Genomic DNA, 26,915 nt, shown 5'->3' with positions numbered 1-26,915 from the left:
AAAAAAGAAGAAGAGGGAGGAAATTGTTGTGTGGGTTAGAAGAATATAAAGGGAACGTCGACAGTGCGTCACGTGATATACAGACAGTGCACTAGTGTATGCGAAATCAGGTGACCTCGATTGTGGAAGTTTTCATATTTTTCCTTTGCAAAGACCTTCCCTCTTCTTCCTCTCTTCAACAAAACACTCATCAAGGGGCAATTCGCATAATGCGAACTGCGCCATGCTCAATGATGTATGAGCTATTGCCTGTAGTCTCAATACAAGACTCGATATTGTCTCCTCTGTACTCTGTACTCTGAACCAATGTTGTTATAACCACACAGCACGCGTCTAGTCTCTCCATGGCCAAGTCGTATGCTTTTCAATTTGTTCGTTCAGTGGAAGATCAAAACCAAACAGTTTTTAGCAGAGCTGCGTCTACTCCACCCTGGTGTTCGTCTTTCTCGAACGGCAGGACTTTTTTACGACGGACATCCTACCTTTGTTGTATCATAATGAGAGTATCTCAATGCGGACCATATTGTTCCCTATGTGAACCTCCTGTAGGGAATACTTGGAAGCATCTTGGGTCTTAAGGCAATACCTCCAGGCTTCCTGATCATGAAGACAGTCATAATAGCTTATCAACTTCCGGTTGCATTGATCTAAGAGGTTTTCGCGACGCAAGATGTGCTGAATAACGCAATCGAGGGGTGGATGATGTCCAAGCCAAAGTCCGTCCTTTCATCAACCGGTTTCTATTGTGGTACCTAGTATCATGCCGGTCTGTCATGATAATCAGCGCACCCGAGTCGATGTGATGAATATATTTGGTGACCTGTTCAATCATCCACTTGAATCGATGATTAATCACAGCCAGTCTCGAACTTAGGATGAGTGAGATATTTAGGGAAGCAGGGACACCAATGAAGAATGAGCGTGAAAGGGAGAGTGGAGATCGGAATCTGCCGCGGTTATTGAGACGCTCGAGTCTGTCTGCCAAAGAGCGTGTCCCTGTTAATAATGTTATGGCGGTTTTAGGATCCGCCCGACGAGCCGTCTTCGGTTATCATCGTTGCTAGTACAACTGATTGTTAACAAACCTCGATCTCTTATACTGACAAAAGGATAATGGTATCAACACAAACATAGTAGATGTTTCAAAGAAATGGTCAGTTGTATCTCAAGTGCAGGAGGCAAATGGGCAGAGGGAGCCATGGGTCGGCTTATTGCCACGGCCATTCATGATCCAATATCCCCCTCCCGAGGCTTGGTCTATCTATCTGCCTTATGCCAAAGAAAAGCAGAACCTCTGGGAAAATGCGGAGAGAACATCTGCTGAGTCAAAAGAATCGGGTCCAGAGCTCACAAATCTGTGTATCGTGATTGGTTCTTACGGCTCCTCCTGGGGCTTCGATAGGTTTCGGCGTTTTTGTAGTCCAGGGAGGAGGAGCGGCAGCAGAAGGATGAGGGGATATCTCTTATGCAATGGCAAGAGCTGCTGCACTTTATTAGTAGCCAGTTATCCCTGCCCTCTTCCTCATTCCTTCTTATCCTTCCCTCTCCCTTTGTCAGATTCTCACTCTGTTTCTTCGTAAATCGACTTTTGTATATTAGAAAGTGTCTATCCCTCTTCCTGCCCTTCCTCCGCAATCAACGAAAGCTCATTTATCCCTACACATTCCTTTCCGGCGCGTCCTCTACTTCACAATGGCTTCGGCTGCTAGATCTGCTTCGCGCGCCTTCTTGCGCTCCACTCCTACTACCTCCTCCTTCCGTCCTGCTGTCCGCGCCGCTCGCTTTGCTCTCCCAGCTCAGGGCTTCCGCGCTGCTGGTCGTCGTGGCTATGCCTCCGAAGCCAACTCCGGCAAATCCTCGTCGAACGTCTTCCTCTGGGCTGGTCTCGCCGTGGCTGGTGGTGCCGGTGCATACCTCTACCTGAACGGCAGCGATTCCGTTACCTCCAAGACCTTTGTTCCTGGCAAGGAGGACTACCAGAAGGTGTACGACGCCATCGCTCGCCGTCTTGCCGATGAGACCGACTATGACGATGGCAGCTATGGACCTGTAAGATTATTTCTCCATTTGTCAATGAAATACATGGGCGATGGACAGTGTGCTGACTTGTGGTGTTTTGATAGGTTCTCGTCCGTCTGGCATGGCATGCAAGTGGTACCTATGACAAGGAAACCGGCACTGGAGGAAGCAACGGCGCTACCATGAGATTCGCCCCCGAGTCCGACCACGGTGCCAACGCTGGTCTCAAGATTGCTCGGGACTTCCTCGAGCCCATCAAGGCCCAGTTTCCTTGGATTTCGTACTCCGATCTCTGGACTCTGGCCGGCGCCTGCGCCATCCAGGAACTGGGTGGTCCCACCATTCCCTGGCGCCCTGGCCGTCAGGACAAGGACGTAGCTGCCTGCACCCCTGATGGACGTCTCCCCGACGCTTCCAAGGACCAGAGACACATCCGTGACATCTTCTACCGCATGGGATTCAACGACCAGGAGATCGTTGCTCTGATCGGGGCCCACGCTCTGGGCCGTGCTCACCCAGACCGTTCTGGCTACGACGGCCCCTGGGACTTCAGCCCCACCGTTTTCACCAACGAGTTCTTCCGGCTGCTTGTTGATGAGAAGTGGCAGAACCGGAAGTGGAACGGCCCCGCCCAGTTCACTGACAAGACCACCAAGACCCTGATGATGCTTCCCGCCGATCTTGCCCTGATCAAGGACAAGGAGTTCAAGAAGCACGTCGAGCGCTATGCCAGGGACAGCGATGCCTTCTTCAAGGATTTTTCGGACGCTTTCGTCAAGCTTCTCGAGCTTGGTGTCCCCTTTACCAGCAAGGCTGAGGACCGCTACGTCTTCAAGACCTCTGAGTAAGGAATTTCACTGTTGACTTTCAATCTCTTTTCATTTCCTGGATAGCACTGCATTTCTGGTTTGTTCGTATCTTGATATCCGATATGTGATTTGTCATTTTCTGATGGCCATGTCATTGTGTGACACTTAGTTTACCCTGAGAAACTTGGAGCGACGCGTTGGAGCATGTCATATATTGGGTTCTAAACTGTATCTGTGCCAATAGACATATTCCTAGCATAAACAATACCAGGAAGATTTGAATTCTGTTGCATATCCTGAATTTTGCCTGAAGAGCGAGGCGCATAGCCCACATTCAATGTAAGATGTTCATGTTGCAGGCGGCAAGAACACAGACAGATACCGCGGAAACGCTGCAGATCAAGAGGGTGGCGGTAACCCGACATCGCATTTTTTGATCCGATGCAACATCCGCGGGCTCCATCCCACTCACCTTTTTCACTCCATTCTATGATTAAGGAACACTCATGCCTGAGTAACAAGTGCCTCGCCTATTCCCTTCTCGATTACTACCACAACCTCCCAGAGCACCGCTCACAGCATGATCAAATCCCAGACCCCGCGACATGATTACTACCATATTCTCAACCTCCCATTTACAACACCCCCAGCAGCCTTATCCAAACAACAACTCAAAATCGCATATCACAAAGCTCTCCTGAAACATCACCCGGACAAAGCGATTTCAGTCGCAGCCACTCCCGCACGCACACACACACACGATACGAAAACCGCTTACCGCTCAAGTCCCGACCGCAACGCTGATACCTCTCCGACATTCACCATCGACGAGATAACAGCAGCTTACAAGACGCTTTCTGACCCTGCCCTGCGGGCGGAATATGATCGTGTCCTCCGACTTGAGCGGGTGACGGCGGGGAAGGGGGACAAGGGCGCGGAGGCAGCGTTTCATACAGGTCTCGAGGTAGTTGATTTGGAGGATCTTGTATGTGAGGAGATGGGCGATGGGGAGGGACTACTGTGCTGGTATCGGGGGTGCCGGTGTGGAGATGAGAGGGGGTTCATGGTTACCGAGAAGGATTTAGAGAAGGAGGCTGAGCATGGTGAGGTTGTGATCGGGTGCCGGGGGTGTAGTCTCTGGATGAAGATTTTGTTTGCGATGGAGGAGGGCGATGGTTGACCTTGAATGGCTCGAAGTGGGATTTGAAATTGATTGACTATATGCCCTCCTCTCTTGCTCTGGTCGTCGGAGATCGAGGCTAGATACTCTCTGGCTGTCGCTGGATGGGATTAAGTCTTCTACAGAGGACTGAGAGGCACGATCGGAGTGTCACGTTCAGCGTCGTCGGCTCGATCCAGGCTTGTCCGAATAGTCGTCACGCGTCACAACTCTGGCGTCACTCAGGGAGCTTGCTGGGTATAGAGACCTGGTGGCTCCTGTACAGAGAGCATTTGTGCCAGTCCGGGACAGTTGGCCCCTGTCCACAAGTTGGACACTGTGTCGAGGAATGGCTGTTACGTATAGGACGCTCATATAAATTTATTGCGTCTATGCGACATTCTTACGGAATGGAGAATGAAGTTGATGCATGAGTTTCGCGAACTTATGAATTGGTACCAGTATGAAATCGAGGAATGATTTTATATATAAATTAGCATGGCAGTGACTATAACCAGTCGTTAAAATAACAGGTTCAATCAGGGTCATCAATCGATCAAGCACAATTTTCCCATCTAGAGCTAAAGACAAGCTCCAAACTAATGTCATGCATTCCTGGACTACAAGCACTGTTGATGCTGTCGGCGATGTGGAGGGGCTCAGCTGATGACATATTTGGTCCAAAACAGAAAACCACCATATCCCTCTTTCCCACCGTCAACATCCTCCTTCCTCCATTCATCTCCCTGGCTGGTCAAATTCCGCCGCCATAATGTCGGGACTTGTCCACATCTCCTCGAAGGAGCAATTCTCCACGCTTCTATCAACTTCCAAGTTTGTTGTCGCAGACTGTAAGCTCGCTGTTCCTGATTCCCCGCCCCCGCCACTGGTCTGGCTGGCCGCGACCACAGCCAGACCACGAGCTTATGCATACTCATCCCCGTGCTACGGACAGCTACTGACTATCTCCTCAAAGTCTACGCAGACTGGTGCGGACCATGCAAAGCTATCGCCCCCGCGTACGAGCAGCTGGCCAAACAGCTTTCGCGCCCGAACCGGATTACCTTCACCAAGGTCAACGTTGACCAGCAGCAAGACATTGCCCGTGCATATGGAATTACAGCGTACGTCAACACCTGCGACCAGCCACACCTTCGCTCGTATTCAGAGAAACGCACAGATACTGACAGATTCACCAGAATGCCCACCTTCATCGTTTTCCAGCAAGGCCGCCCCATCTCCACCGTCCGCGGCGCAGACCCCAAAGCCCTCTCCGACGCTGTCCGCAAGCTCGCCGATGAAGCAAACAAGAACGACAACTCCGCCTCCGGCGAGGCCTCAGGTGATCTTAGCGGCGGCAACGGCTGGATCGGCGCCGCCGTGCCCAAGGGATACAGCGATATCACGGACCAGCACGACCCCAAGGGCCTGGAGTTGCTGAATTGGGATAGCGACTTCGGCACCGCGAAGACGCTTTTCGATCCGTCGAAGCCGTCTGCGCTGAGTAACAACGGGAAGAGGAAGGAAGGCGCCCCCGCGGACTGGGTGGAGAGCGATACCGACGAGCAGCTGATGCTTTTCATTCCGTTCCAGTCAACGCTCAAGGTCCATTCGCTCCAGGTGACTTCGCTTGCGTCTCCGTCGGAGGACGACGACGAGGCCCCGATGCGTCCGAAGACTATTCAGCTGTACACTAACCGCTCGCATGTCCTTGGGTTCGACGAGGCGGATGACATCACGCCGGTGCAGACTGTGACGATTCAGCCTGAGGATTGGGATCCCAAGACGGCGACGGCGAAGATCGATTTGCGGTTTGTCAAGTTCCAGAACGTCACATCCTTGGTTCTCTTCTTCGTTGATGGGGATGGAGACAGCGAGAAGCTCCGCGTGGATAGAATCAGGATCTTTGGCGAGGCCGGCGAGAAGAGAGAAATGGGCAAACTCGAGAAGATTGGAGATGAGCCGGGCGAATAAGCTCCGCCAGGAGTTGCAAACCCGGCATTTTCTGTACGGAGGACTGTGTTGGACATAGCATACGAGACTAGATTTACGACCTACAATGACTTCCAAGAAAACAATTCCCGAAAAAATTCTTTTCACTTGCTAATCGCTAATCGCTACGATATATCGCAATCCCACATGAGAGAAGAGTAGTAAAGTTTGTCCGATCCCAAACCAAATGGTCTCATCCTTGATAAAATTCAGAAAGACCAATAAAGTAGAACCAGCGTGCAATTCCGTCGCTCTGTGACACAACTGACACCTGGGATAACATCACGAGAATTGATGTCCAGGCAACACGGGTGAAATAGTAGTTGTGTCGCCGCACGAAGAAAGAAAAGAAAAAGAAAAAAAAAATAAGAATGCTGGCTGGCTGCGACGAAATTTATCCTTGTGTGAAATTCGGACGATGGAGATACTGTTTTTCCGTTGCGGCTGGGACACCCCAGTATTAATTACATAAGCATGATTCTCTGTGTGGGTTACGAAATGCCAAGCGAGTAAAGTACATAGAAAATTTCTCTCCTTCTCTTCTCTCTTTTGTTTTCTTCAGACAAAGCCTGTGATGAGACAATTGGATGAATATATGATAGGAAGAGACTGAGTCTCCCTCTGGGAGCATGATCTCAACACTACATCCACTGAGGCTTTCGCATATACCTGTTATTTCTGGTGGTGGATAGTGCTCGTTCGAGCAGTGTTTATTTAGTGTCCACGCGTTTGGTCGTATTGAACGTGTACCCCCCCAAAGGAGGAACAATACTGTTGTCCTCTCGTCTGAGGATGACCCTGGGTGATACAGGAAGCAGGGATTCTATGGCCTGGCCCTATGCGCTGGTCGTTGGATTCTTCAGAACCTGCAGATGCTGCCATCTTCGGCACAGTCAACAGGGTTCGGCTGCTGTGTGGTATTGTTCATGTAGGTTAGCATAAGCATTTCCACGATCTAGATGGTCTCGTGCTGTGTTGCCATTTTAGGCTCCTTAATCAGCCTGCGTGTGTGTAGAAGTTGGACAAGGTTCATGGTTTTTCATGCAATCTTGCATTTGGGTGCAGACATGCTCACTGCGGCAGGGCCATAATCAGCAGTAGAATACCCCGAAGATACTCCGATCTGATGCCCGTGTTAGGCTACGTGGCACATGTTGCTGCTCTCAAACTTGATTCTCATGGTAGCTCTTCCCCACAGCACCCAAAGTCTCGAGCAGACTATCAAGCACGGGCGAGGAGTCAAGGACACAACTTGGTCGCTGCGCCAGGGTCATTGCCCAATACTCAGCACGCACAGCGCACCTTGTGGAATGCCCTCATGTTCTGTGCTATGATCCGTATTTAGTCTCCAATGATTTCCACTTCGAGCCATGGAACCGCACAGCCACTATGATCTCGTGCTGAAGGATCTGCCAAGGATACACTCCAATCGCTTATCGCTTCTCTCTTAAGATCGCTCCTCGACTGACCATCCATTCTAGCAGAATGACGGAATCTGCATGCGGGAACCAGTGATTGGGAAGACTTCTGAGCCAGGTTCGGGTGCCGATCAGCAACAAAGGGTTTGAACTTGGGAGACGCCGTCAATCAAGCCCTAAAGGAGCGAAAGCACATCATATCATCACATCTCTTTCGAGCTCCAGACCAACGCCCGTTCCAATTGTCACACGCATGGTCCCTTTGGCGACCCACGCCTTTGAAACTCGATTGGCGAGCATTGTGGTCTGAGGGAGCCACCGCAGCGGATTAGTCTCTGAGCTTCTTGGCCAAATACTCAAAGGCGTCAAAGTGGTCCGTCGGAATGTGGAGGAGCGCGGTATTGAATCCTTCCAGATAGAGTTCACACCTGGAATTGTCGGGGTGGGCTATTTGAGATGGCCTATCCTAGCTTCGCAGGCGGAGACTTGATTCGATATCTGCACCTCTCTGTATCAGCAAACCGTGATCATTTCCCCCAGAGCTAACTGAAAAAGAAATGTACAGCCTTGACCTAGACACTCTCCACAAACCTTGGTGATCCTTTAGCTTGCGGTTGTATGTAGTAGCAAGTTGGGAGACGTAATAACAAGCACTCATAACTCACTGCCCACTATGGATGTCTGGGTGTGACGGGCCACCGTCAGTCTAGGTATGACACTTATCCAGCTATCGACGTGATAGGCGGATAATGTCTCAGAAATAGACATTTAACAGGCTAGGTAGCAGATTGAGTCATGTATGGTGAGGTAGCTCCGATATCCGGATAACAGCAGCGTAACCCACCCCGCTTTACCGTGAGAATATGCTGAGGTCGTCGGCAAACATGTCTTCATCATCCCAGCGCTCAGTAACCTCCAGGGTTAGAGTTCCGTCACGAGAGTTACCAGAGGAATGGCATTGTCTAGTCAACGGTGAGCGGCACCGGACGAACTCTGTTTTTCGTCACCCTTGCTGTCTGTTTCGAACATGGAGATCTGAGCCACATGGAGAGTTTGATGGTTTCTCCATACCTGGGAGAGATACGAGCTCTTAGACTCTCTCCGGTCGAATGGACTATGGAGGACTGGGGAACCTTGGAAGGCTGATCCCATCCTTTGGCTGTCCACCGCCTCTGTTATTATTATCAGACCTTCAGATCAACAACATACCGCAGATAGCTTAGACTCGGCATCGTCAACCAATGCCAGCTGCCGACCAATGCAGGAACAGAAAATCGCCCACGCAGGACCTCCCACTCCATCACGCCTCTACGGTACGGTATAGTAGCCGGCTAGCGCCGGTTTAGCATGTCCGCCTCCACAAATCGAAGGGCAAATCTGCATCCCGCGTCCTCCATAAAGACTTAGCATGCAGTAGCTCACCCATGGAACACAATCAAGCTGTGAGCGCTGGGTAGTTGCCATAAGTGCACGTGTTTGAGCCCTTCAATTGTATGATCTTCTTCGATAATGAGGATCAACCACAATAGTCCTCCCCACTGACGACATGCTATTTTCTCTGGAAGAAATGTAAGGTAACGGGACGCTCTTCAGACGTTAAACAGATGGCGATTTCATCACGAGCTTCATCTGCACACAGTGATTCCTTAAACCTTGCTCTGCTGGCCCCATCGTGTGTTTCGCCTAAATGGAAGTGCCGTGCATTCGGCATACTGGGGGGTTGCTTTAGACCAGCCACAGCAGCAAATTGGCCACCTATCAAGGCTAGAAGGAAAGTCCTCTTGACCAATGACATTGGGTCCCGCCAGTCGCCACGGGCTGTTATCGTTATGGCTATTTAGCTCTGTCAATACTCGACAGCAGCAATATATTTGACATTTGACGATAGCCAGACATTAGATGGCGTGGTGTACCCTGTAGTAAAAACTATACTCCGTACAGCCTCGCGGATATCCTTAGATTAAATGACTAGCCTGAGGCACTTGATGACATCAAAATCTCCTGTAGCGAATACCGTCCTGTCGTCTAGGGCTATCCTAAGAGGACATATAACTGCTTGGCATTGGCGGAAACTTGTAGAACTGCAGCGTCCAGAATCATGCTCCGATTACCATTGCTTCAGTTTTAGTAATCTCTTCCAATCACCGGCGCACATCGACAGACAGTGTCTAACGAAGGTGGCTAGATCATTGATTATGGTGGCGCCAGACGGGGATGTTACCCTTACTATCAATGCTGAAGGCGCGTGCTTGGCACTGGAGACACGTGCCGGCTGTGTTGAGGTTTGGATTTGGATTCTTTCTAACCTCTAGGCTGGTACTGAAGGGGGCCGCTCTAGAAGGAAGAGTCCAGTGTTCGAGGTGTCTTCTACGGCCTGAGTTAGAACACTAGTCGACAGTCTATGCAAGAGGGCTGATCATAAGTTCTGAATCACTGCTAGAGAGACTCAAACTGGAAAACTCTTAGCTCACAGGATCCTCTTCCAAGGAAGCTCTCGCGGATGCTGCCCGAGGCGTATGAATAGCAAATTCTTTCGCAATTTTCCCCAAGAATTGTCTCCATGGTTTCGATCAATGAGGATCTGCATTCGAGCACGGAAACAGCTATCAGACACTTGACAAATGTCGTTCGATATCTATGGAGTAGATACCATTTTCAATGACTCCGTACCAGGAATCCAAGACAGGCACTTCAGACTCACGACATACCATAACTGGGCACCAGACCTCGTCGCCACTTTTCCCGAGTCAGCCCATTCCTGTAATTGGAGGGTTTGGGGTACGCGTAGTCTGTTTCAGATTTCGAGCTTGCCGACCTTGGGATGTGGAGCTCGACACCAATGCTTACGGAGTAGATATTTTCGGCTTAGTCTCGCGCTCTTAGCTCCTTCCAGCAAGGTCCTTGTAGACCTCCACAGACCATCAACACTAGTCTTTCGGGTTGTGCCTCCACTTGCTCTTCTCGGCTTAGTGGGGGATCTACTGATGTTCGCAATTACTCTGCTTGGCGGCGAACTGATGGTGTGAGGACTTTGTTAGAGATTTCGTAGTTTTACTGTATGATCATGCAATAATGTACCACAGGATGTGCAGAGTACGAATATTTGGATCAGCAGATTGGACCGCGCAGTCTGCTCTGAGATTCTGCAGCATTTGACACTGTGGGGATCATAACAGCCATGCTCGTATTCCTGAACCCTATGCTCTGGTACGTTGATAATAAGCTTTCCACATGGACATGGGAATCTGAACTTAACTGGAGACCGGACAGGGTGAACGATCATAAATTAGGGCATTTGAGTATCGTCACCGGAATCATCCATCCAGAGTCGTCATGCATGTATCATTGTTTGTAAAGTGTCACAGAAAGTATCCGTAGTATAAGGACGGCTACTCTGAAGCCATTCCCACTAGGCGCGAAATGACAGTGGAAACCGGCTTGGCACTGTTGAATGACACTGGATATACATAGTACTCTGTACGTTGCATGATGATGAGATCAGGTTATGTCAAAACTTTTGACGTCTCTGATGTAAATTTGTAGTTTTCACAGTGGCACTGAGTGGAAGCCTAGAACCTGAGTGGCTACTTGTGCACGCCTTGACATTTACCTTTGAGTTATCACTGTTTGAGATAATGACATGTTTCTTACTCTTTCTCCTTCCAGACACCGGGCTTCTAGGTCTGGAAATTTTTCTACCCTGAGTTCTTGGATTCTAATCTGATACAGAGAACCCAAGATAGGTACCTTGTCGCGAATCTAATTCGGTAGCGTACCACAAAGCTAATACCTAACCTTAAAAGCTCATAGCAACCAGAACAACATCCTCTTAATTAACACCAAAACAGAAAGAATAACCTGATAACCTGATAACCTGATAACCTGATAACATGTTGTGAGAGTCGATAACGGATTCGCCCGGAGAAAGCCGATAAATTAAGGAACATTCCCTACATTACTTGCACGGTCGCCTACTGATCAATGGTGCAACATTGTGTCAAAGATGATTTGAGGACCTTCCCGCGAAGCCGCTTACTCTGACTACCGCCCATCCGCTGCCCACAGACGTGCTATTGAAACCCACATTCAGTCCTTTCTACGTCGTTATCTTCAAGAAGAATGGCCTGAGTGTCTTTTGTCAAATTATGCTAGATTCTAGACATGTTTACCTTTCTTCTATGCAAATCTTTTATCAGCTCTGTAATTAGTACATACTCTGCAAACTCCACAAAGTCGGCCAGATACCGAAATTGCCAACTTTGCAAAGTAACGGTTGCGACCGTTTGTTCTAGGCTACGTTAGCCCTCTAGCTATGCTGTGCTCGGACAGTGGGGAGTCTGCAGTAGGTAACGACTTACGAGCTACCTGTCATAGTAGGTATGGACTCCCAAGTAGCGTACGGACTAATCCACACCCCGAGGTTGTCCGCTGTAAAGCAAGGTACTCTCGGAACGATGTCATCCACACATCGGACGGGCGAATTACAGTACATCGTTCTGAACCACCGATTGACAATCTCAATGACATGGGCGCAACGTTTATGATATATCATAAAGTTATAATCAAGATACTCAAATTTCAGGCCATGGCTTTGATCCGTCAGCGTTCATCGTCTGGCAACGAGCAGTGGCGGAGGTGACTCCTCGAACTCATTTTTCGTCTGTGCGACAACGGCTTTTGTATTCTTTGTGTGTGTGGCACTCCGGTTGTGGCGATAACCCCTGCTGTACCTGCAAGCCCTCGGGACGCGAAGGCAAACAGCATCAGTCAAGGATGGAATAATACGGTAGTAGTACTAGTAGTGACTACAGTCGGTACTCGACGGATATCGGACGATGTATCCCGACGGTCGACATCGTAGAAGGTGCTGAAAGTAGGTCTCCATAGACTAGTCCGTACAGACCAATTATCCTTGTATTCAAGTGTGGAATCTAGAGGCAAACTAGCAGGCTAGTTACTGCTCCAGAGCCTTCGACGATGTCTTCTCGAACGAATTGGTCCAGCTTCCATGCATAGACGAGGAGGACTAGGTGGGTAGACTGTCAATCTAAGTGAGCCCATAGTGCTGACAACCGACCCTAAACCAAATTGCAGTGGAGATTTAATATTGCGGCCTAATTGGTATTATTTGCTTCGATGACGATGCGAGATGCTACCGAAATTATCGACTTCATAGTGGTTTTGTATTATTCTCTCTGACCCATGTTTGAATGTCAGGTCATCGCTAGAGATTGGGTAACAGCCGGGGGGACCGTTCCGGCCCCCGGAAGCTTTCCTTTCCGCCATTAAACGTCAGGGGTCGACCAATAAAGTCAGATTCTATCTTTAGACTAACCAATGGACATTAACGGATGTCCAGCATTTATCTTGGGTACTGGGAGCCTGGTGTCTCATTTCTCAATCAGTTCAGTCAGTAGGGCACCCGACTGTGCGGTCTGGACGTGGGAAATCCCAAATTCATAAGGTAAACTTGAGAAATCAACCGGAATATCGGCCCAGCAGTTTTATTTGTGTTACACAGATATGTCAGGTACCCTTGGAGAAGAGGCATGTGGGACTACCCTACGGAGTAGTTGTCTATACTATCTTGGTGGCAAAATGGTGGGTATGTGATTTGTTGGCTTTACAGTCCTCACTGGATCCAAAATATATGTCAGTTTCGGCATGAAGATATGACAGCTCTTCTGGAATCCCTTGCTTGGTGTTCTGTCCTGTCACTTTGCTATGCACTGTAAATCATCTCATCATCCGAGCCTTAAACAGTAATCCTGCGGCCATCATGTTTCAGTTGCGTTGATCATGAGTCCATGACAGCTCCCTCATGGTGGAGGCGGTGAATGTGGGCCTTTATGTATCGACTTTCAAAAATCTCACATTCAGTGCTGGTGACTAGATAGTGGCTGTACTTGATAAGGAAACAAACATCAAGCGTTTCTGCGGCAGTGTCGCGGTATCGAAGACAGCCTTCTTAGATAGGCGAGGTAAAAACCCTTTGCATACAGGCGTCTAAATCTGTCAGCTATGTACAACTTACCATGAATTATGAGAAGGGTTTGGAATAATGAGGCAGCCAAGCTGATATCACTTTGGTCTAACTCTAAAGAGGTGCCTACAGACGAAGAGTTTGAGTGGATGAGTGCATAGTTACTGTACAGAGTACATATTTTACTCCCATGTATAGATGACTATCACAGAACAAAGCAAGTGCTTGCATCTGGTCAAGCAAGGGTTGACATATGTATGTTTTTCTTTCCATGGCCTCTCCGCATTTGTTCCTGCAGTAGCCCGACCAAATTTGATCCATCCACCGTTTAACAGGTCGAATCCCAAACTTAGGCTAACAGTGCCTGAGGCCCAAGCACTCCACTTCCGAGGCAGCTCTTTGTTCACATGATGTGCAACAGTGTCCAAGGTACCACCTTACAATCACAACTATTGCCTATCAACACCTCTCAAATTTCAGACCCCAAAAGAAAGTTTTTTGTCCGGCCTTCTAGCTCTCTCTTTCCCCAGATTATCAGCCTCGAATGTGGTCGACCACCGAAAATTTTTTCCTGACGGAGAATAAGTAGCGCAGTAGGTTCAATACTGGCGGGATATTTGCTGGCTAGCATATAAGAAGCACACCAGTGCCTATCTACATAATATGCATCCTCCTTTAATAAAGTAACTATTGACCGTGGTGTTTCGGGATGAGCTCAGTAGTATCCCGCTAAACAATTCGGGATCTGACTGCGGCATATAATATTGTGGATCGTATAATTGATGTAGTTTGAATGCATGGACGGAGTACACACAATCATACATGCTTCCTGCCTCTCTCAGACTGAGGGCAAGTAGGACGATATGGGTGTCGGTCTGGAAGAACATGCCATCACTTCCGGGGTAGTGGACCCTGTTCGCTCCCGTTTCACCACTGCTCTAGTAATCAATCATGCCTCTTAAGGTAGTGTACATTCTATATTACTGACATGAATTGGCTTCATGTCATCCGAGAAGCAGACTATGCGCAATTGTTCGTTCCCGAAACCCAAGGAAAGTCTTGAGCGACGTGGTCACAGTTTGAACCAATCAGAGCGGAGCGCTGAAATTTAGATAGGCAGATTGCTGCTGCACGGGGAGTTGATGCTAATTAGCGGCTGGCTTGATGATGACTTTGCCCTTATGTAACCGTGTTGAACTACCCGCTTGCTAATCCCGTTGGAAGTTTGCAACGCTGATCTCCTATTCTCTGAACACTAACAAGTTACCATTTTCTACCATTTGATCTACTTGTGGATTGTTTTGTCTCTTTGATTGGAATGACGGGGTTCCCCAAATGGCGGACGGGACATGCCAGCGGGGCTGTCTAGCTTAGCCGGGCGAGTCCAATGCAGCTCGAGCGCACTTAGTTTCGCCAACTTTTGGTTGAATCGAAGTGGAAAAGAAACCATACTATCTCTTGATAGGTTGGCCGGCTCAAATCTGTAGGATGGACCACCCTGAACAATTTAGGTAAAGCTTTGGTTATCACTACTTCCTATCTTTTTATCTAGCATGTTAGCTAACCACTGCCACTCTGCTAATCTGCCACATCACCTTTCAGTTCCTGCAAAGTTGCGCATGAGGAAGAGCGCCCCCCCACTTAACCCATCCTCCCAGGATTTTCTGTGACTGGCTGGACCCCAAACGTTCCCAGTCACCAAACCCATGGGAAATAGTCCACTGAGAAGCTGGAAATTGATGCGTGCTCCTTTAGAACGAGGCTAAGGTTGGCAAATGGGGACCTTCAAAGTCAGTTCTTACGGAAATCAACCAAGCCGAGCACGTCAATCCTCAGAGGTGGGCGTGGAAAAAAAAATGGTTCTATCGACATGTGCGCGTCAGCTGGCTTGAAGTAGGACTGAATCATCGTTCTTTACTGGAGGCAACTATTTTGGGCGCGAGGGATAGACAATATGAGCATTTTCAATTCCATCAGTAGCATTGTGTATCTTTACTGCCACTGAAGCTGAGGTCTCGGGGGGACAGTGGCAATTCACAGTCCAAATTTTCTGATCATGCCAATCATTGATCTCCATCAGATACCCCTACATGAGACAAGACTATCATGGTGACAACGGCGTTCGTCAACATTTCAAGTCCCATAGGTTAGGTCCCTCCACTGCCCTCAGACAGTGCTGCGCCGCTGCGGTATTTGCCGACCACTCAATGTATTTATCACCCCCTCTGTTGGCTGGTATGTCTACGGTGAGACAAGGCGTCCATCTCCTTGTGGAAAGACAGCAAGTAAGTCTCCGCATTTCCCGGGAGGATACACCTTCGTTGCCGCCTCTCTCAATTCTGCCTTCTCCTCCGTAGTACTATGTCTCTTGTAACAATCTAACTACGTACTAATATTGAAGCCAACTTTCCATTCGCAACGGGGCCTGGGACAGGCCCAAATCCAACTAATGTTTCCAACTCGTGCTCTTGAGCGCCACTCACTAAGACCTTTTTGGGTTCCCCGGCCGAAGTTGGTGGGGCAGATTGCTCTTTAGTACAGGTCTACCGACCGGGATCCGTCGCTGTCTCTCCAACCAGTCTTTCTAGGGTAGTTGATCTTACCCATCAGTGTCCGAATTGAGGAAGAGCACAACATTTTGCGTTGCAACTTAGTATCTAGGTCAGTTGGAGAAGGCGAACTATTATCATCTTCTCCCGTTGCGATGGCGAGGATGAAAAGGCTCTTGCTAAAACCCTCGGACTATCTGCCTTCCTACCTATATGGGAACAGCCAGTCCCACCTCCCACGGGTCTCCGCTTCTGAGGATTTAATTATAACTGGCCGGTAGACATTTTATCTGAAGGAAAAGTGAGTTTTGCATTTTCCAATCTTTTGTTGGCTGCGACGCGCAAATCTCCAGCCCCAGATTGTAGTGTTGCAACCGAGGACGAGAAAAGTTTGGAAACCAGCACGGTACCTGGATCAAGTCAGGTACCCTTGTGAACGTTTACGCAAACTGCATACTTCCTGCGTAGGAACAAAATTTAGATCATTTTAAGAGTCTGGTTCATGTCCCGTTATGACACCATATCTCCTGGGTATTTTGCTAGGAGTGGTGGAACTTTGGAGTGGGAGGGTGGGATAAAAATACTGCTAATAATAATAATATCTAATAATGGTACAGTATTTTTAAAATTGCTTTTATTTTTGGTTTAATATATTTCATTTGGTTTTTTTTTTTTTTTTTTTTTTTTTTTTTTTTTTGTAGTACTACTGTTAAATTAATAAAATGTGATTATTTTCTGGCACCACCTCCGTACAAGCCACTACTCCCACATGTGCACCTCTAGAGAGAAACTAAGTACTTCAATACTAGAACTAAAAGTACGACTAAGAAGCCACTACCAATTGCGCTACGAAGCTGTAGCACAGGCAGATCAGTCGCTCAGTTTATCCACTGCCCAGTGCCCACTCTGCTGCCCACCCTTCTAGCCGTCGCTCCTCGTCCCATAGTTATCGGCCTGGCCTGTCTCTCGTTATTTCCCCGCGACTTTCAGTTTCCTCTCTGTACTGTACTCTAGCTAACTTTCCATTGCATTGATCTTCTTCTTATTCTCTATGGATTTCTGGACTATTTTTTACTTTTTCCCTTTCTAGATTCTGTCTTGATTCCCTTCGTGTCATTCCTTTTTATCTTTCTTTAACTACTTAACCTTTTGCCTTCTTTTCTTCCTTTCCTATTTCTCTCTTTCTGTTTCCGTGTCATTTATCTGTCTCCCGGTGCCTTGAACGAGAGCGTTCCAAATCATATAGATAGATCTTGTGGTTTGGCTCGTATCGAAAAGAGGTCCCTGTCTTTCCTTTAACAGACTTCAAACACTCGTCTACGTTGGATATAACATCAGTATCGAAGGCTGGGAAGGAAGATCCAACTGTCGGCCCCTCCAGTCATTCCTTTATTCGAAAGAAGAGACAGCCCCTCTATATACACTCATTCATCTCCAGTATTGTCGCCTAATATTCGTCACCCTTCGTCAAGCTGCGACATCGCCAAACAAACGCACTGGAGGACGCATACAGGTCAATTATACGTATAGCATAATCAGCAAACAGCAAGGCGAAGCTTAGAGCTTCATCTCCTCTGAGTCCTGGTTAACCTCATCACCTGTTCGTGGCTTATCCTGACTCCCCGCTGTTACCGGACTGCGGTACAATAACTAACATCTGTTCAAAGTCAGACACAGCAACCCATAACAATGGACGCAACATACACCATGGCACAGACCCCAGTGCAGGGACAGCCATCATTTGCATACTACCCAACAGAGTCGCAATCGCGGCAGCAACATTTCACCAGTCACCCGTTCGAGATGCAGTACTATGGACAAGTGTCGTCTTACCCACAGCAACAAGCTCAGCAACAGCACAGCATGCCAGAACAACAGCCAGTCTATGCTGCTCAACCTATGTTGAACATGCATCAGATGGCCACAACCAATGCCTTCAGGGGTGCCCTCAGCATGACCCCGATTGCCTCCCCACAGCCGACCCATCTCAAGCCTACCATCATCGTACAGCAGGACTCCCCAGCTCTCATGCCTCTGGACACGAGATTCGTCAGCAATGACTTCTATGGGTTCCCTTCGACCCCACCGCTGTCTACATCTGGAAGCACCATCAGCAGCCCTCCGTCCAGCAATGGCTCTCTTCATACCCCAATCAATGATTGCTTCTTCTCATTTGAGAAGGTGGAAGGGGTGAAGGAAGGTTGCGAGAGCGATGTGCACTGTGAGCTCCTGGCCAACACCGACTGGTCGCGGTCTGACTCGCCTCCTTTGACACCTGGTGAGTCAAATGATTTTTTGATGTTCAGTCTAGTGTTTTGTTCCCATCTTTTAATATTTGTGTATTGAAATGCATGTGTTGAAGAGATCATGTTGCGGGGATTGTGTTTGCGGAGATTCTAGGGCTAAGCAGGGGCTAACTGAACCCGTTCCAGTGTTTATCCAACCACAATCCCTCACCGCCAGCCAGAGCTCAGATCTCCTATCAGCTCAAATCCCCTGCCCATCCCTTTCTCCATCACCCTCTCCGGACTCGGCAACTTTCATCTCTCATCCTCAGTCGATTCTCTCAGCTGAGCCCTCTGGATCCGACTTCTGCGACCCTCGACAGCTTACAGTCGAATCGTCAGTTGGAGCTCCTGCAGAGTTACCGCCATTGCCTACTCTTTCCTGCAATGAGGAGGAACCTAAGGTTGTTTTGGGTAGCGCAACTGTGACATTGCCGGTCCACGAGGGCCTGTCGCCATCATTCTCGAGCTCCTCCGAAGATCCTCTCGGTTCATTGCCCACTTTTGACAGTTTCTCTGACCTTGATTCGGAGGACGAGTTTGCCAACAAGCTCGTTGACTTCCACCCTATTGGAAACACCTACTTCCAGGGAGATAAACGGCAACGTCTAGGCACGTACCTCCTTGATGAGGACGAGTTCTTGAGTGAACGCAGCTTGGAAGATCTGGACGATCAAGAGGCCTTTGCCCAATCCGGTCTTCCCTCCGTGGAGTCCACTGACTTTCTCGCAGTCGAGGGTGATGCTACACAGAGCACTGAGGAAATGAGCTCGAAGAAGAGAGTCACTTCTCGCAGGTCGCTTAAGAAGGCGAGCACGTCGGAGAGCAGCTCGGACAGCCTTGCCAAGAAGACTCAGGCTTCCGCCACCAGCCGGTCTGGTCACTCCGACACGACTTCCACCGTCCAGCAGTCGACTGCTTCTTCGCGTCAGAACTCGACCGCCAATACCTCCAACTCTGAGTCCCCGGCTGCTCCTGTCTCTGTCAATCGTCGCGGACGCAAGCAATCCTTGACCGACGACCCCTCGAAGACCTTTGTCTGCTCGCTCTGCTCTCGTCGTTTCCGCCGTCAGGAGCACCTGAAGCGTCATTACCGCTCGCTTCACACTCAGGACAAGCCGTTTGAGTGCCATGAGTGCGGTAAGAAGTTCTCTCGCAGCGACAACCTTGCTCAGCATGCCAGGACTCACGGTGGTGGTTCCATTGTGATGGGTGTTATCGACACAAACAGCTCGAACACTCAACCCGCGTTCGATGAGCCTGAGCCGCGGGCTTTGGGCCTCGCTCTGTACGAGGCCGCCAACGCCGCAACGAGCAAGTCGACGACGAGCGAGTCATCCGATGGAACTATTTCAGACACGTCGTCCGTCGGTGGGCGGCCTGCCAAGAAGCGCCGACGGGACGACCACGTCTGAACTTCCGTTTGCGAGACTACTAGAAGCTCTATAATGATGCGATGAGACCAGGAGCTCTCCTAATACTTAATATACTTTCTAATACTTCTTCCGCATCGGGGCTGGGTGGATCGGGCTTGGTCATTTTCCTTGGATTGGCGTCAGGACTGTTTGCATCGGTGGTTTATAAGAGGGGGAAGGATCCAGGCGTACGAGCTCCTTGCTCTTACAAAGACATAAGCTTTGAGCTGCCTGGACAGCAATCAAACTTGGGCGCACTTCGGAGTCCAGGGTACTGGACCAAAATCAATAGAGCGCATGACGAAACCTATCATTTCTGGCGCGGACGGTTGACTTGGGCACTATTCGTTTTTTTCTTTTTTTTTTTTTTTTTTTTTTTTCACCTTTTCTCCTTCTCTGTCTTTTTTTTTGATTCTTCACTGCGAAGCATTGGAGGCCAGCAGCCTTTCCAACTTTCGCCTGTTCATCTTCTTCATATACTGTTCTCTCTTGCATTCTTTGTGACTTATTCGATGTAATATCTTTTCCATATGCTTTCGTTTCTCCCCCTTCATTACTGTGCTGGCCACATGTACCATCTAATTTGCCTTTTAGCAGTCGTTTCTCACCCATCTCATACCCCTTGTGTGTATTATCTCCCTCGCTGTTATTGAACTTATATATACCTTGCATTATTCCCCCTGTGGTCTAATAATATGTTGTGCATACCATTTGTAGTGGCTCACCTAGTGGTAATCTGAAGAATTGGTGAAATTATACCTGTCTGAAAATGAGACAGTACTCTTGAATAGAGAATAATAGATGTCATATTGCCAAGGTTGACATTGATTATTTAACTTGATCGACATTGTTGTGATGGTGTCAGTTGTTGCATGTCCTACATCTGAGATGGGGCACACGCCTGTATACCTCTCATAGATCCAATTTCAAAATTTTGCAAAATTGCCGCACTTCCATTCTAGCGCTCTGTTTTAAAATAGTCGACGATCTGAATCACTACCTGATATCCCCCAAAATTGAATAACCCGTTTCCAATCTGAAATAGCACTCCTGAAGAGGACGTAAGGACAAAAGGAGGGGTGCTTTTAGATGACCCCCTCACTGCGCTACAAAGCAAAGCGGGACAAGCTCCAGCGACAATGTCGCCACCAACACAGACTCCCCCAGCAACGCCAGGGCTAAACGTGATTGCCTTGATATCAGGCGGGAAAGATTCGCTCTACTCCATTCTACACTGCATTAGAAACGGACACAAGGTGGTCGCTCTAGCGAATCTGTACCCGTCTACATCCAGACAGGCGGCCAGTACCGCTGCAAAGGACAGTCATGAAGATCTCAAGAAGGAAGAAGGAACAGAAGAAGAAGAAGAAGAAGAAGAAGAAGAAGAAGAAGAAGAAGAAGAAGAAGAAGAAGAAGAAGAAGAAGAAGAAGAAGAAGAAGAAGAAGAAGAAGAAGAAGAAGAAGAAGAAGAAGAAGAAGAAGAAGAAGAAGATATCGACAGCTTCATGTACCAAACCATTGGACACAGCGTGATTCCGCTCTACGAAGCCGCCCTGGGCATCCCGCTCTACCGGGCCCCCATCACCGGCGACGCGGTCGACACGTCCCGCATCTACCGGCACAACGCCGCAGACCAAATGGCCGAGGGATCTGAGTCTGCGAACGAGGAAAACAAGCAGCATCGGCAAGACGAGACGGAGTCGCTTGTTCCCCTCCTGAGACGGATAAAAGCGGCTCATCCTGAAGCGAACGCCGTCTCGGCCGGTGCCATTTTGTCCACGTACCAGCGGACCAGGATTGAGAACGTCGCGTCGAGACTGGGGCTCGTGCCGCTTGCTTGGCTGTGGCAGTATCCCGTGCTGCCTGCCGCTGTGGAGCGCAGCGCGCTCTCAGCGGAGTCGTCTCTGCTGGGTGACGCCGGGCTACTGGAGGATATGGCGGCTTGCGGGTGTGAGGCGCGGATCATCAAGGTTGCTTCTGGGGGATTGGACGAAAGGTTTCTGTGGGGGAATGTGTCATCGGCGGATGGGGCGTTGCGGAGACGTATTGTGAATGGGATGAGGCGGTTTGCTGCGCCGGGGGATCTGCGGGGCGCGGTGCTTGGGGAGGGTGGGGAGTATGAGAGTTTGGCGCTTGATGGGCCGGGGTTCCTTTGGAGATCGAGAATTGAGGTTTGCGAGACGGAGGTACGGACGGGTGAGGGCGGCGTTGGGTACGTGCGGTTGAAAGGGGCGAGATGCGTGCCCAAGACGGCTACGGAGGGAGATACGATCACACCAGAGTCAGTAAGACGGCCGATGCTGCTGGATGAGGCGTTTGCTCGAGTTCTGGCGGATGTGCGGTCGGCTTCAGGAAGTTACGGAGGTGAAGTGCTGGCTGGATCGATCAGCGCGGGGGGTATCAAGTGTGAGCCTCGTCGATTGAGGAACGGCAGGATATGGCACATTTGCAACATCACAGCGCCTGAAGCAGGCACTGAGGCAGCTGAACAGATGAAAGGCATTGTCGAGGAGATCAGGACGATACTGCAGTCTTCCTCTAACATACCTCGAGGGACGGAGGATATTGTCTTCGCTACAGTGCTGCTCCGCTCCATGGCCGATTTTGCATCGATGAACGGTTCTTACGTGTCGCTTTTCAAAAAACCTAACCCCCCGGCAAGAGCCACAGTGGCCTGCGGAGATGAGCTTCCTGAGGGCGTGAATGTCATGGTCTCATTCATTGTTGATTTGGGAGACAGAGATGCCCGACAAGGCCTTCATGTTCAGTCTCGTTCGTACTGGGCACCAGCCAACATTGGGCCGTATTCGCAAGCCATGTCTATTCCTCTGCGAGGAGCCGAACGTATAGTATACATTGCAGGGCAGATACCTCTAGAGCCGGCCTCTATGCAAATGGTCTGTGATAGTGCACCTACGGAGGAACGATCGTGGCTTTCGGACTACTCTCTACGGGCAGTGCTCTCTCTTCAGCACATGTGGAGGATTGGTGTAACCATGCAGGTCGACTGGTGGCTTGGAGCAGTTGCATTTATTACAGGTGCAGAAAACATCGCTGCTAAGGCTCAAGTAGCCTGGCACATCTGGGAGACTATGAACCGCAAACGCGACGATGAGTCGATCGACGAAGAAGAATCTTCGTTCGATGTGTGGGATATCAAATACGGACGGAGGACAGAGGAGCAGACCCCCAAGGCGACGGTCTCGGCTTCGATACCGAACTTCGAGGTGCTACGATCGAGCGGAGTAACTCCTCCCTTCCTAGCCGTCCAAGTCGAAGAACTTCCTCGCGCCAGTGACATTGAATGGCAAGGCCTGGGCTATCGCTGCGATGGGCTGGAATTGAACGCAGAAGAAACAGACCAAGGACGTATCACCAGGACAGTTACGGAACAGAAAGCGCGCTACACTATTATCGAAATCGACATGGAGAAGCCAGAAAGCGATCTGAAGTCAGCATTGCAGAGGATTCTAGCCGCCCACATGGTAACCTCAGCCTTAACGCACGCAGTGATCTATACCACAAAGGCCTTCCCCTTGATGACCTGGCCAGGGGAAGTCGTTCCTTGCAAGTCAGTCTGGGGTCACAAGGGACGTAGGCTGGCAGCTGGGATTATTTTCCAGAGCCTCGAGTCATAGAAAGCCTTGGTCTATTGATGAAGTATGAATCGAAGAAATGACGCCTTACCGACAACATACCCAGTACTTACAACCACATATGATGCCGTTGAGCGCCTTTGAAGGCTGATAGGGCATAATAATCCGAGATAAGCGTGACCAGACGTCAGTAGTAAGAACCAGTAATCTGCGGCTGCGCTGCAATCTCGAAACTATATTCGCCTCCCTGCTCTGCTTCCATTCGTTCTGTGCGGCCAAGAACGGTTGGGACCAACGCGTGGCGCACCAACAGCAGGCCTGGACCTACTCTGGCAGTTACTGGATGTAACCGCTGACAGGGGTACGGACTCAACAAGGTAGAAAATATGATGACATGATTTTTAGTATGAGTTAGCCACCGATCTCGTGGTACAATTTACCCTCGTGTATGCTGGTGCTAGGTACTTTCGGGTGGTGCTACTCCTGAGACTAGTACCATAAGAACATCGTCGAAGTTAAAAAAGCATGTGATAGGCGAATAAATAGTAGCTCTTCCGCCTTCTGCGTCCATCTCGATAACAAGCGACAACCCTCCGCCTCGTTCGCTTCAGTCGTTACGAGCCGATCTTCTGTTCTAGCAATTGTGTGAGTGAAAAGAAGTGATATTCTGCTTATATTGAGATGTTCCTTTTGCTAATTTGATTTATAACAGTAACCTCCTCTCCGCACTCCCAACCCGACATGACGTATTTGTTATTATAGGACTCTTTCCGATACCATTCATGGCGCCATGGCCTCCAAGCTGAGCGAGGAAGAAGACGAACTTACCCCCGGCCAAAACGCCAGCGATTTAGGATTCCCTGCTGGTTACCCTCTCCGGCTATTATCTCGCTCACCCCATCCATACCACCGAAAGGGTCTGAACTGTGCCGACACACCGTCAGTGTTGACAGACCACAGCGATCGACCGTCTCGGAACTTGTCACAATGGGCCAAGACCTCCAGCGATAGCGGGACAGAAGCCGACGATGAGAGTACAGGTATCCTAAAAGGCCTACCGGCCCCACCACCGCGGCCACACAAAGGGCTTCGATCTAGCTGGAACGGCGTGGACGATAGTGACTTATGGTATCCGACCTTGCGGACGTGGCCATCTTTCACCCGGTCAACGTCGTCGCGAAGTTCGCGGAGGAGCTCGGGAGATGAGGCACAAGCCGAAGTACGCCAGCTGAGAGATAAGGCCCGCAGAAAGGTTCGAATCGAGGTGTTCCGGAGGCTTTCAGAGACTGCATTGTTGCTCTCTGTAGGTGGTGTTGTCTTATGGCAGGACGATGCCAGAGCGTTTGCGCGGACATGGAGAAAAGGTTTGTGACTGACCCTGTCTCGTGACTGTGCGAAGTACGGCTTACTGATTTGGGGCAGAGCTCCTTGCTCATACTCTCATTGTGACTGTCCTCTATGCGATATACCCGCTACACCAGACACGACGCCTACGGTTCTCCAAACTATTCTCTTTCACAGTTCCATCGAAATTTGAGCCTGCTCCTCTCCTCTATCCGATCTTGATACCGATCCTTGTCTCGTTGTCGTTGTCACACCATAGACCTCCGTTAATACTACCCAATATCCTCCTCAGCCTCGCGTCGTTACCGGCCCCGGTCGTTCCTCTACACGGTTTGGTTAATGGTCACAGCATTCCTCATTGGTTCATTACTTTGATACCCATATTGGTTTCGGAGCATTGGTCCATAGACAGCTCAACACCTGCACCTCTCTCTTTTCGTGCTCTCAATTCGGAGCAATTGACTCTTGTTTTTCCTTTGCACCAAGCATTGATACCCACTCTAGATTTCCTGTTGACTACTAGTATCCTTCCAGCGGAATTGCAGCTTCTGGCGACCGCTTTGATTAATTTGTTTCTATTTGCGGCCTCCCCACAAGCAGAGATACTCAAGGCACTCCTCTGGCTCGGTGGTCTCTGCCTCTTCGCCTCTTGTCGGCATGTCCTTCGATGGGAGGTGGTTCTAGCAAGGATTCCCACCTGGAAATTCAGGCGATCCCCCAGGTCGTCGCGGTCATCGCGGTCACCAAAGAATATCTTGAATTTGATCGACCACAAGGTCTGCCAGAGGCTGAGTCGGACCGCTTCGTCCGAAGATGCCATGTCAGATAGCGACTACTCACCAGGCCGCTTGCTCAAATCACGCAAGACTATGCAGGAAACTCGGAACAATGTCGCGATTAAAAAACCTATCTCCGCCGTGGATAAAGTGAGCACAGAGGAGATATTTGAGCGGCATACGGCTGCCACACACCGCCGGCGGCACACCATCTCAACTTTTGTGGAAGTTGTGCGCACCGAGCGAGTCCGGACGACCCCTAGTGGCAGGCGGAAGCGATCAATGGCCCCTGGGCTCTCGTCATTCCTCACAATGACTGTACCCCAGGCTCAAGTACGCAAGTGGCTCTATGCTCTCTACGTGTACGCCGCTGTACTAGTGATAATCCTTGGCCCGATTCGAAAATACGTTGGTGAACAAGCATTAGGTGGAGAAGAACCGTTTGGATGGGCCCTTGGCTATCTGTTCGGTAATATATCGTGGTTCAGGTTCTGGGTTGTTATGTGGAATCTTGACCACTGGATATCTCTACCGGTGCGCTTGGACGAGGAGGGCCTTAACGCTTATTGCTCGTTCGGCTGGGTTGAGCACCTTCGTCAAAGCACTTTTGGTGAAGCGAATACACGCCTGATCATCACTGCTTATTGCATCCTTGTATTTCTGACAGGTATGGTTGTCGTCTTCAAGCTCAGGTCCGTCGCGGAAGTAGACACAAGACGCAAAGTCTTTCACGGCATGATGGTGTTGATGTTCCTCCCAACGGTCTATGTCGATCCGGCATTCTGCGCTCTGGCTCTTGCATTAGTCCTGGCGGTTTTTCTCCTCCTAGACCTTTTCCGAGCCTCGCAACTTCCGCCGATATCCCGGCCACTGACGTATTTCCTGGCGCCCTACGTCGATGGTCGTGACCATCGGGGCCCCGTTATCATCTCTCATATCTTTCTTCTCATCGGATGCGCCATTCCTCTATGGCTTTCCCTGGCTGATGTCCCGCGGACGGGAGATAGTCCTTGGAGCGGATGGAATATCAGCTCAAGGGATGTCAGTATGGTCAGTGGTGTAATCTGCGTTGGCATGGGAGATGCAGCCGCCTCATTGATCGGCAGGCGATTCGGTCGGCGCAAGTGGTTTTGGGGAGGTGGAAAGTCCATCGAGGGCAGCGTGGCCTTTGTCGTCGCAGTCTTCTGTGGGCTTTTGTCCGGGAGCATCTGGCTCGCGGTAGGACAATGGCACACGAACAGATCGGATGAGCCAGGGCAGCATCTTTTGCTTGTTACGGTTCTCAAAGCCATTCTGGCCGCTGGTGCGACTAGTGCCACCGAAGCGATTCTCACTGGATGCAATGATAATGTTGTTGTGCCGATCATACTCTGGTTGCTGGTCAGAGGGCTCGGTCTATGATAGATTACCTGAATCTCATTTGATTCTAGGCGATTCCTCCGGAAGAATGAGTTACAGGTCTGAGCGTTTGCGTATTATATCGTCCTCCCGATTTCCGTTGCTACCAATTTGGCTTGCTGGAAGAGAGCACAGAGCAATCCGGTGCTTGAATCAGCTACAAGACCACTGG

The 26,915-nt window shown here is 49.7% G+C and overlaps 6 protein-coding genes across 6 annotated transcripts; all 6 read left to right on the top strand.

Annotated features, from left to right (window-relative positions):
- The first annotated feature begins 5 nt into the window (after nt 1-5).
- Nucleotides 6-3,122, top strand: ccp1 (peroxidase). The gene is made up of 2 exons (XM_746821.2): nt 6-2,049; nt 2,124-3,122. Exons 1-2 carry the CDS (start codon nt 1,693-1,695, stop codon nt 2,865-2,867), a joined length of 1,101 nt encoding a protein of 366 aa, XP_751914.1. The 5' UTR covers nt 6-1,692; the 3' UTR covers nt 2,868-3,122.
- A 286-nt stretch (nt 3,123-3,408) lies between these two features.
- On the top strand, nt 3,409-4,008 carry dph4 (diphthamide biosynthesis protein 4; the record flags this gene model as incomplete). Its single annotated transcript, XM_746822.1, has 1 exon — nt 3,409-4,008. One exon carries the CDS (start codon nt 3,409-3,411, stop codon nt 4,006-4,008), a length of 600 nt encoding a protein of 199 aa, XP_751915.1.
- A 751-nt stretch (nt 4,009-4,759) lies between these two features.
- AFUA_4G09090 (thioredoxin-like protein 1) lies at nt 4,760-5,961 on the top strand (the record flags this gene model as incomplete). Its single annotated transcript, XM_746823.1, has 3 exons — nt 4,760-4,838; nt 4,964-5,111; nt 5,187-5,961. The coding sequence occupies 3 exons, from the start codon at nt 4,760-4,762 to the stop codon at nt 5,959-5,961; spliced, it is 1,002 nt and encodes a 333-aa protein (XP_751916.1).
- A 10,782-nt stretch (nt 5,962-16,743) lies between these two features.
- Nucleotides 16,744-20,000, top strand: sebA (putative C2H2 transcription factor (Seb1)). The gene is made up of 3 exons (XM_746824.2): nt 16,744-17,529; nt 17,601-18,207; nt 18,362-20,000. The coding sequence occupies exons 2-3, from the start codon at nt 17,619-17,621 to the stop codon at nt 19,627-19,629; spliced, it is 1,857 nt and encodes a 618-aa protein (XP_751917.1). The 5' UTR covers nt 16,744-17,529; nt 17,601-17,618; the 3' UTR covers nt 19,630-20,000.
- A 538-nt stretch (nt 20,001-20,538) lies between these two features.
- AFUA_4G09070 (diphthine--ammonia ligase family protein) lies at nt 20,539-23,672 on the top strand. The gene has a single exon (XM_746825.2). The coding sequence runs from the start codon at nt 20,769-20,771 to the stop codon at nt 23,265-23,267; it is 2,499 nt and encodes an 832-aa protein (XP_751918.1). The 5' UTR covers nt 20,539-20,768; the 3' UTR covers nt 23,268-23,672.
- Nucleotides 23,673-24,015: 343 nt separating this feature from the next.
- On the top strand, nt 24,016-26,746 carry AFUA_4G09060 (putative phosphatidate cytidylyltransferase; the record flags this gene model as incomplete). The annotated part of the gene is made up of 2 exons (XM_746826.1): nt 24,016-24,589; nt 24,648-26,746. 2 exons carry the CDS (start codon nt 24,016-24,018, stop codon nt 26,744-26,746), a joined length of 2,673 nt encoding a protein of 890 aa, XP_751919.1.
- Nucleotides 26,747-26,915: the final 169 nt, after the last annotated feature.

The sequence above is a fragment of the Aspergillus fumigatus genome, chromosome 4, assembly GCF_000002655.1.
Source record: "Aspergillus fumigatus Af293 chromosome 4, whole genome shotgun sequence".
In the NCBI taxonomy this organism is placed as follows: Eukaryota; Fungi; Ascomycota; class Eurotiomycetes; order Eurotiales; family Aspergillaceae; genus Aspergillus; species Aspergillus fumigatus.
The sequence above is the reverse complement of the archived record's forward strand: the minus strand, read 5'-3'. Positions and strand labels throughout refer to the sequence as shown.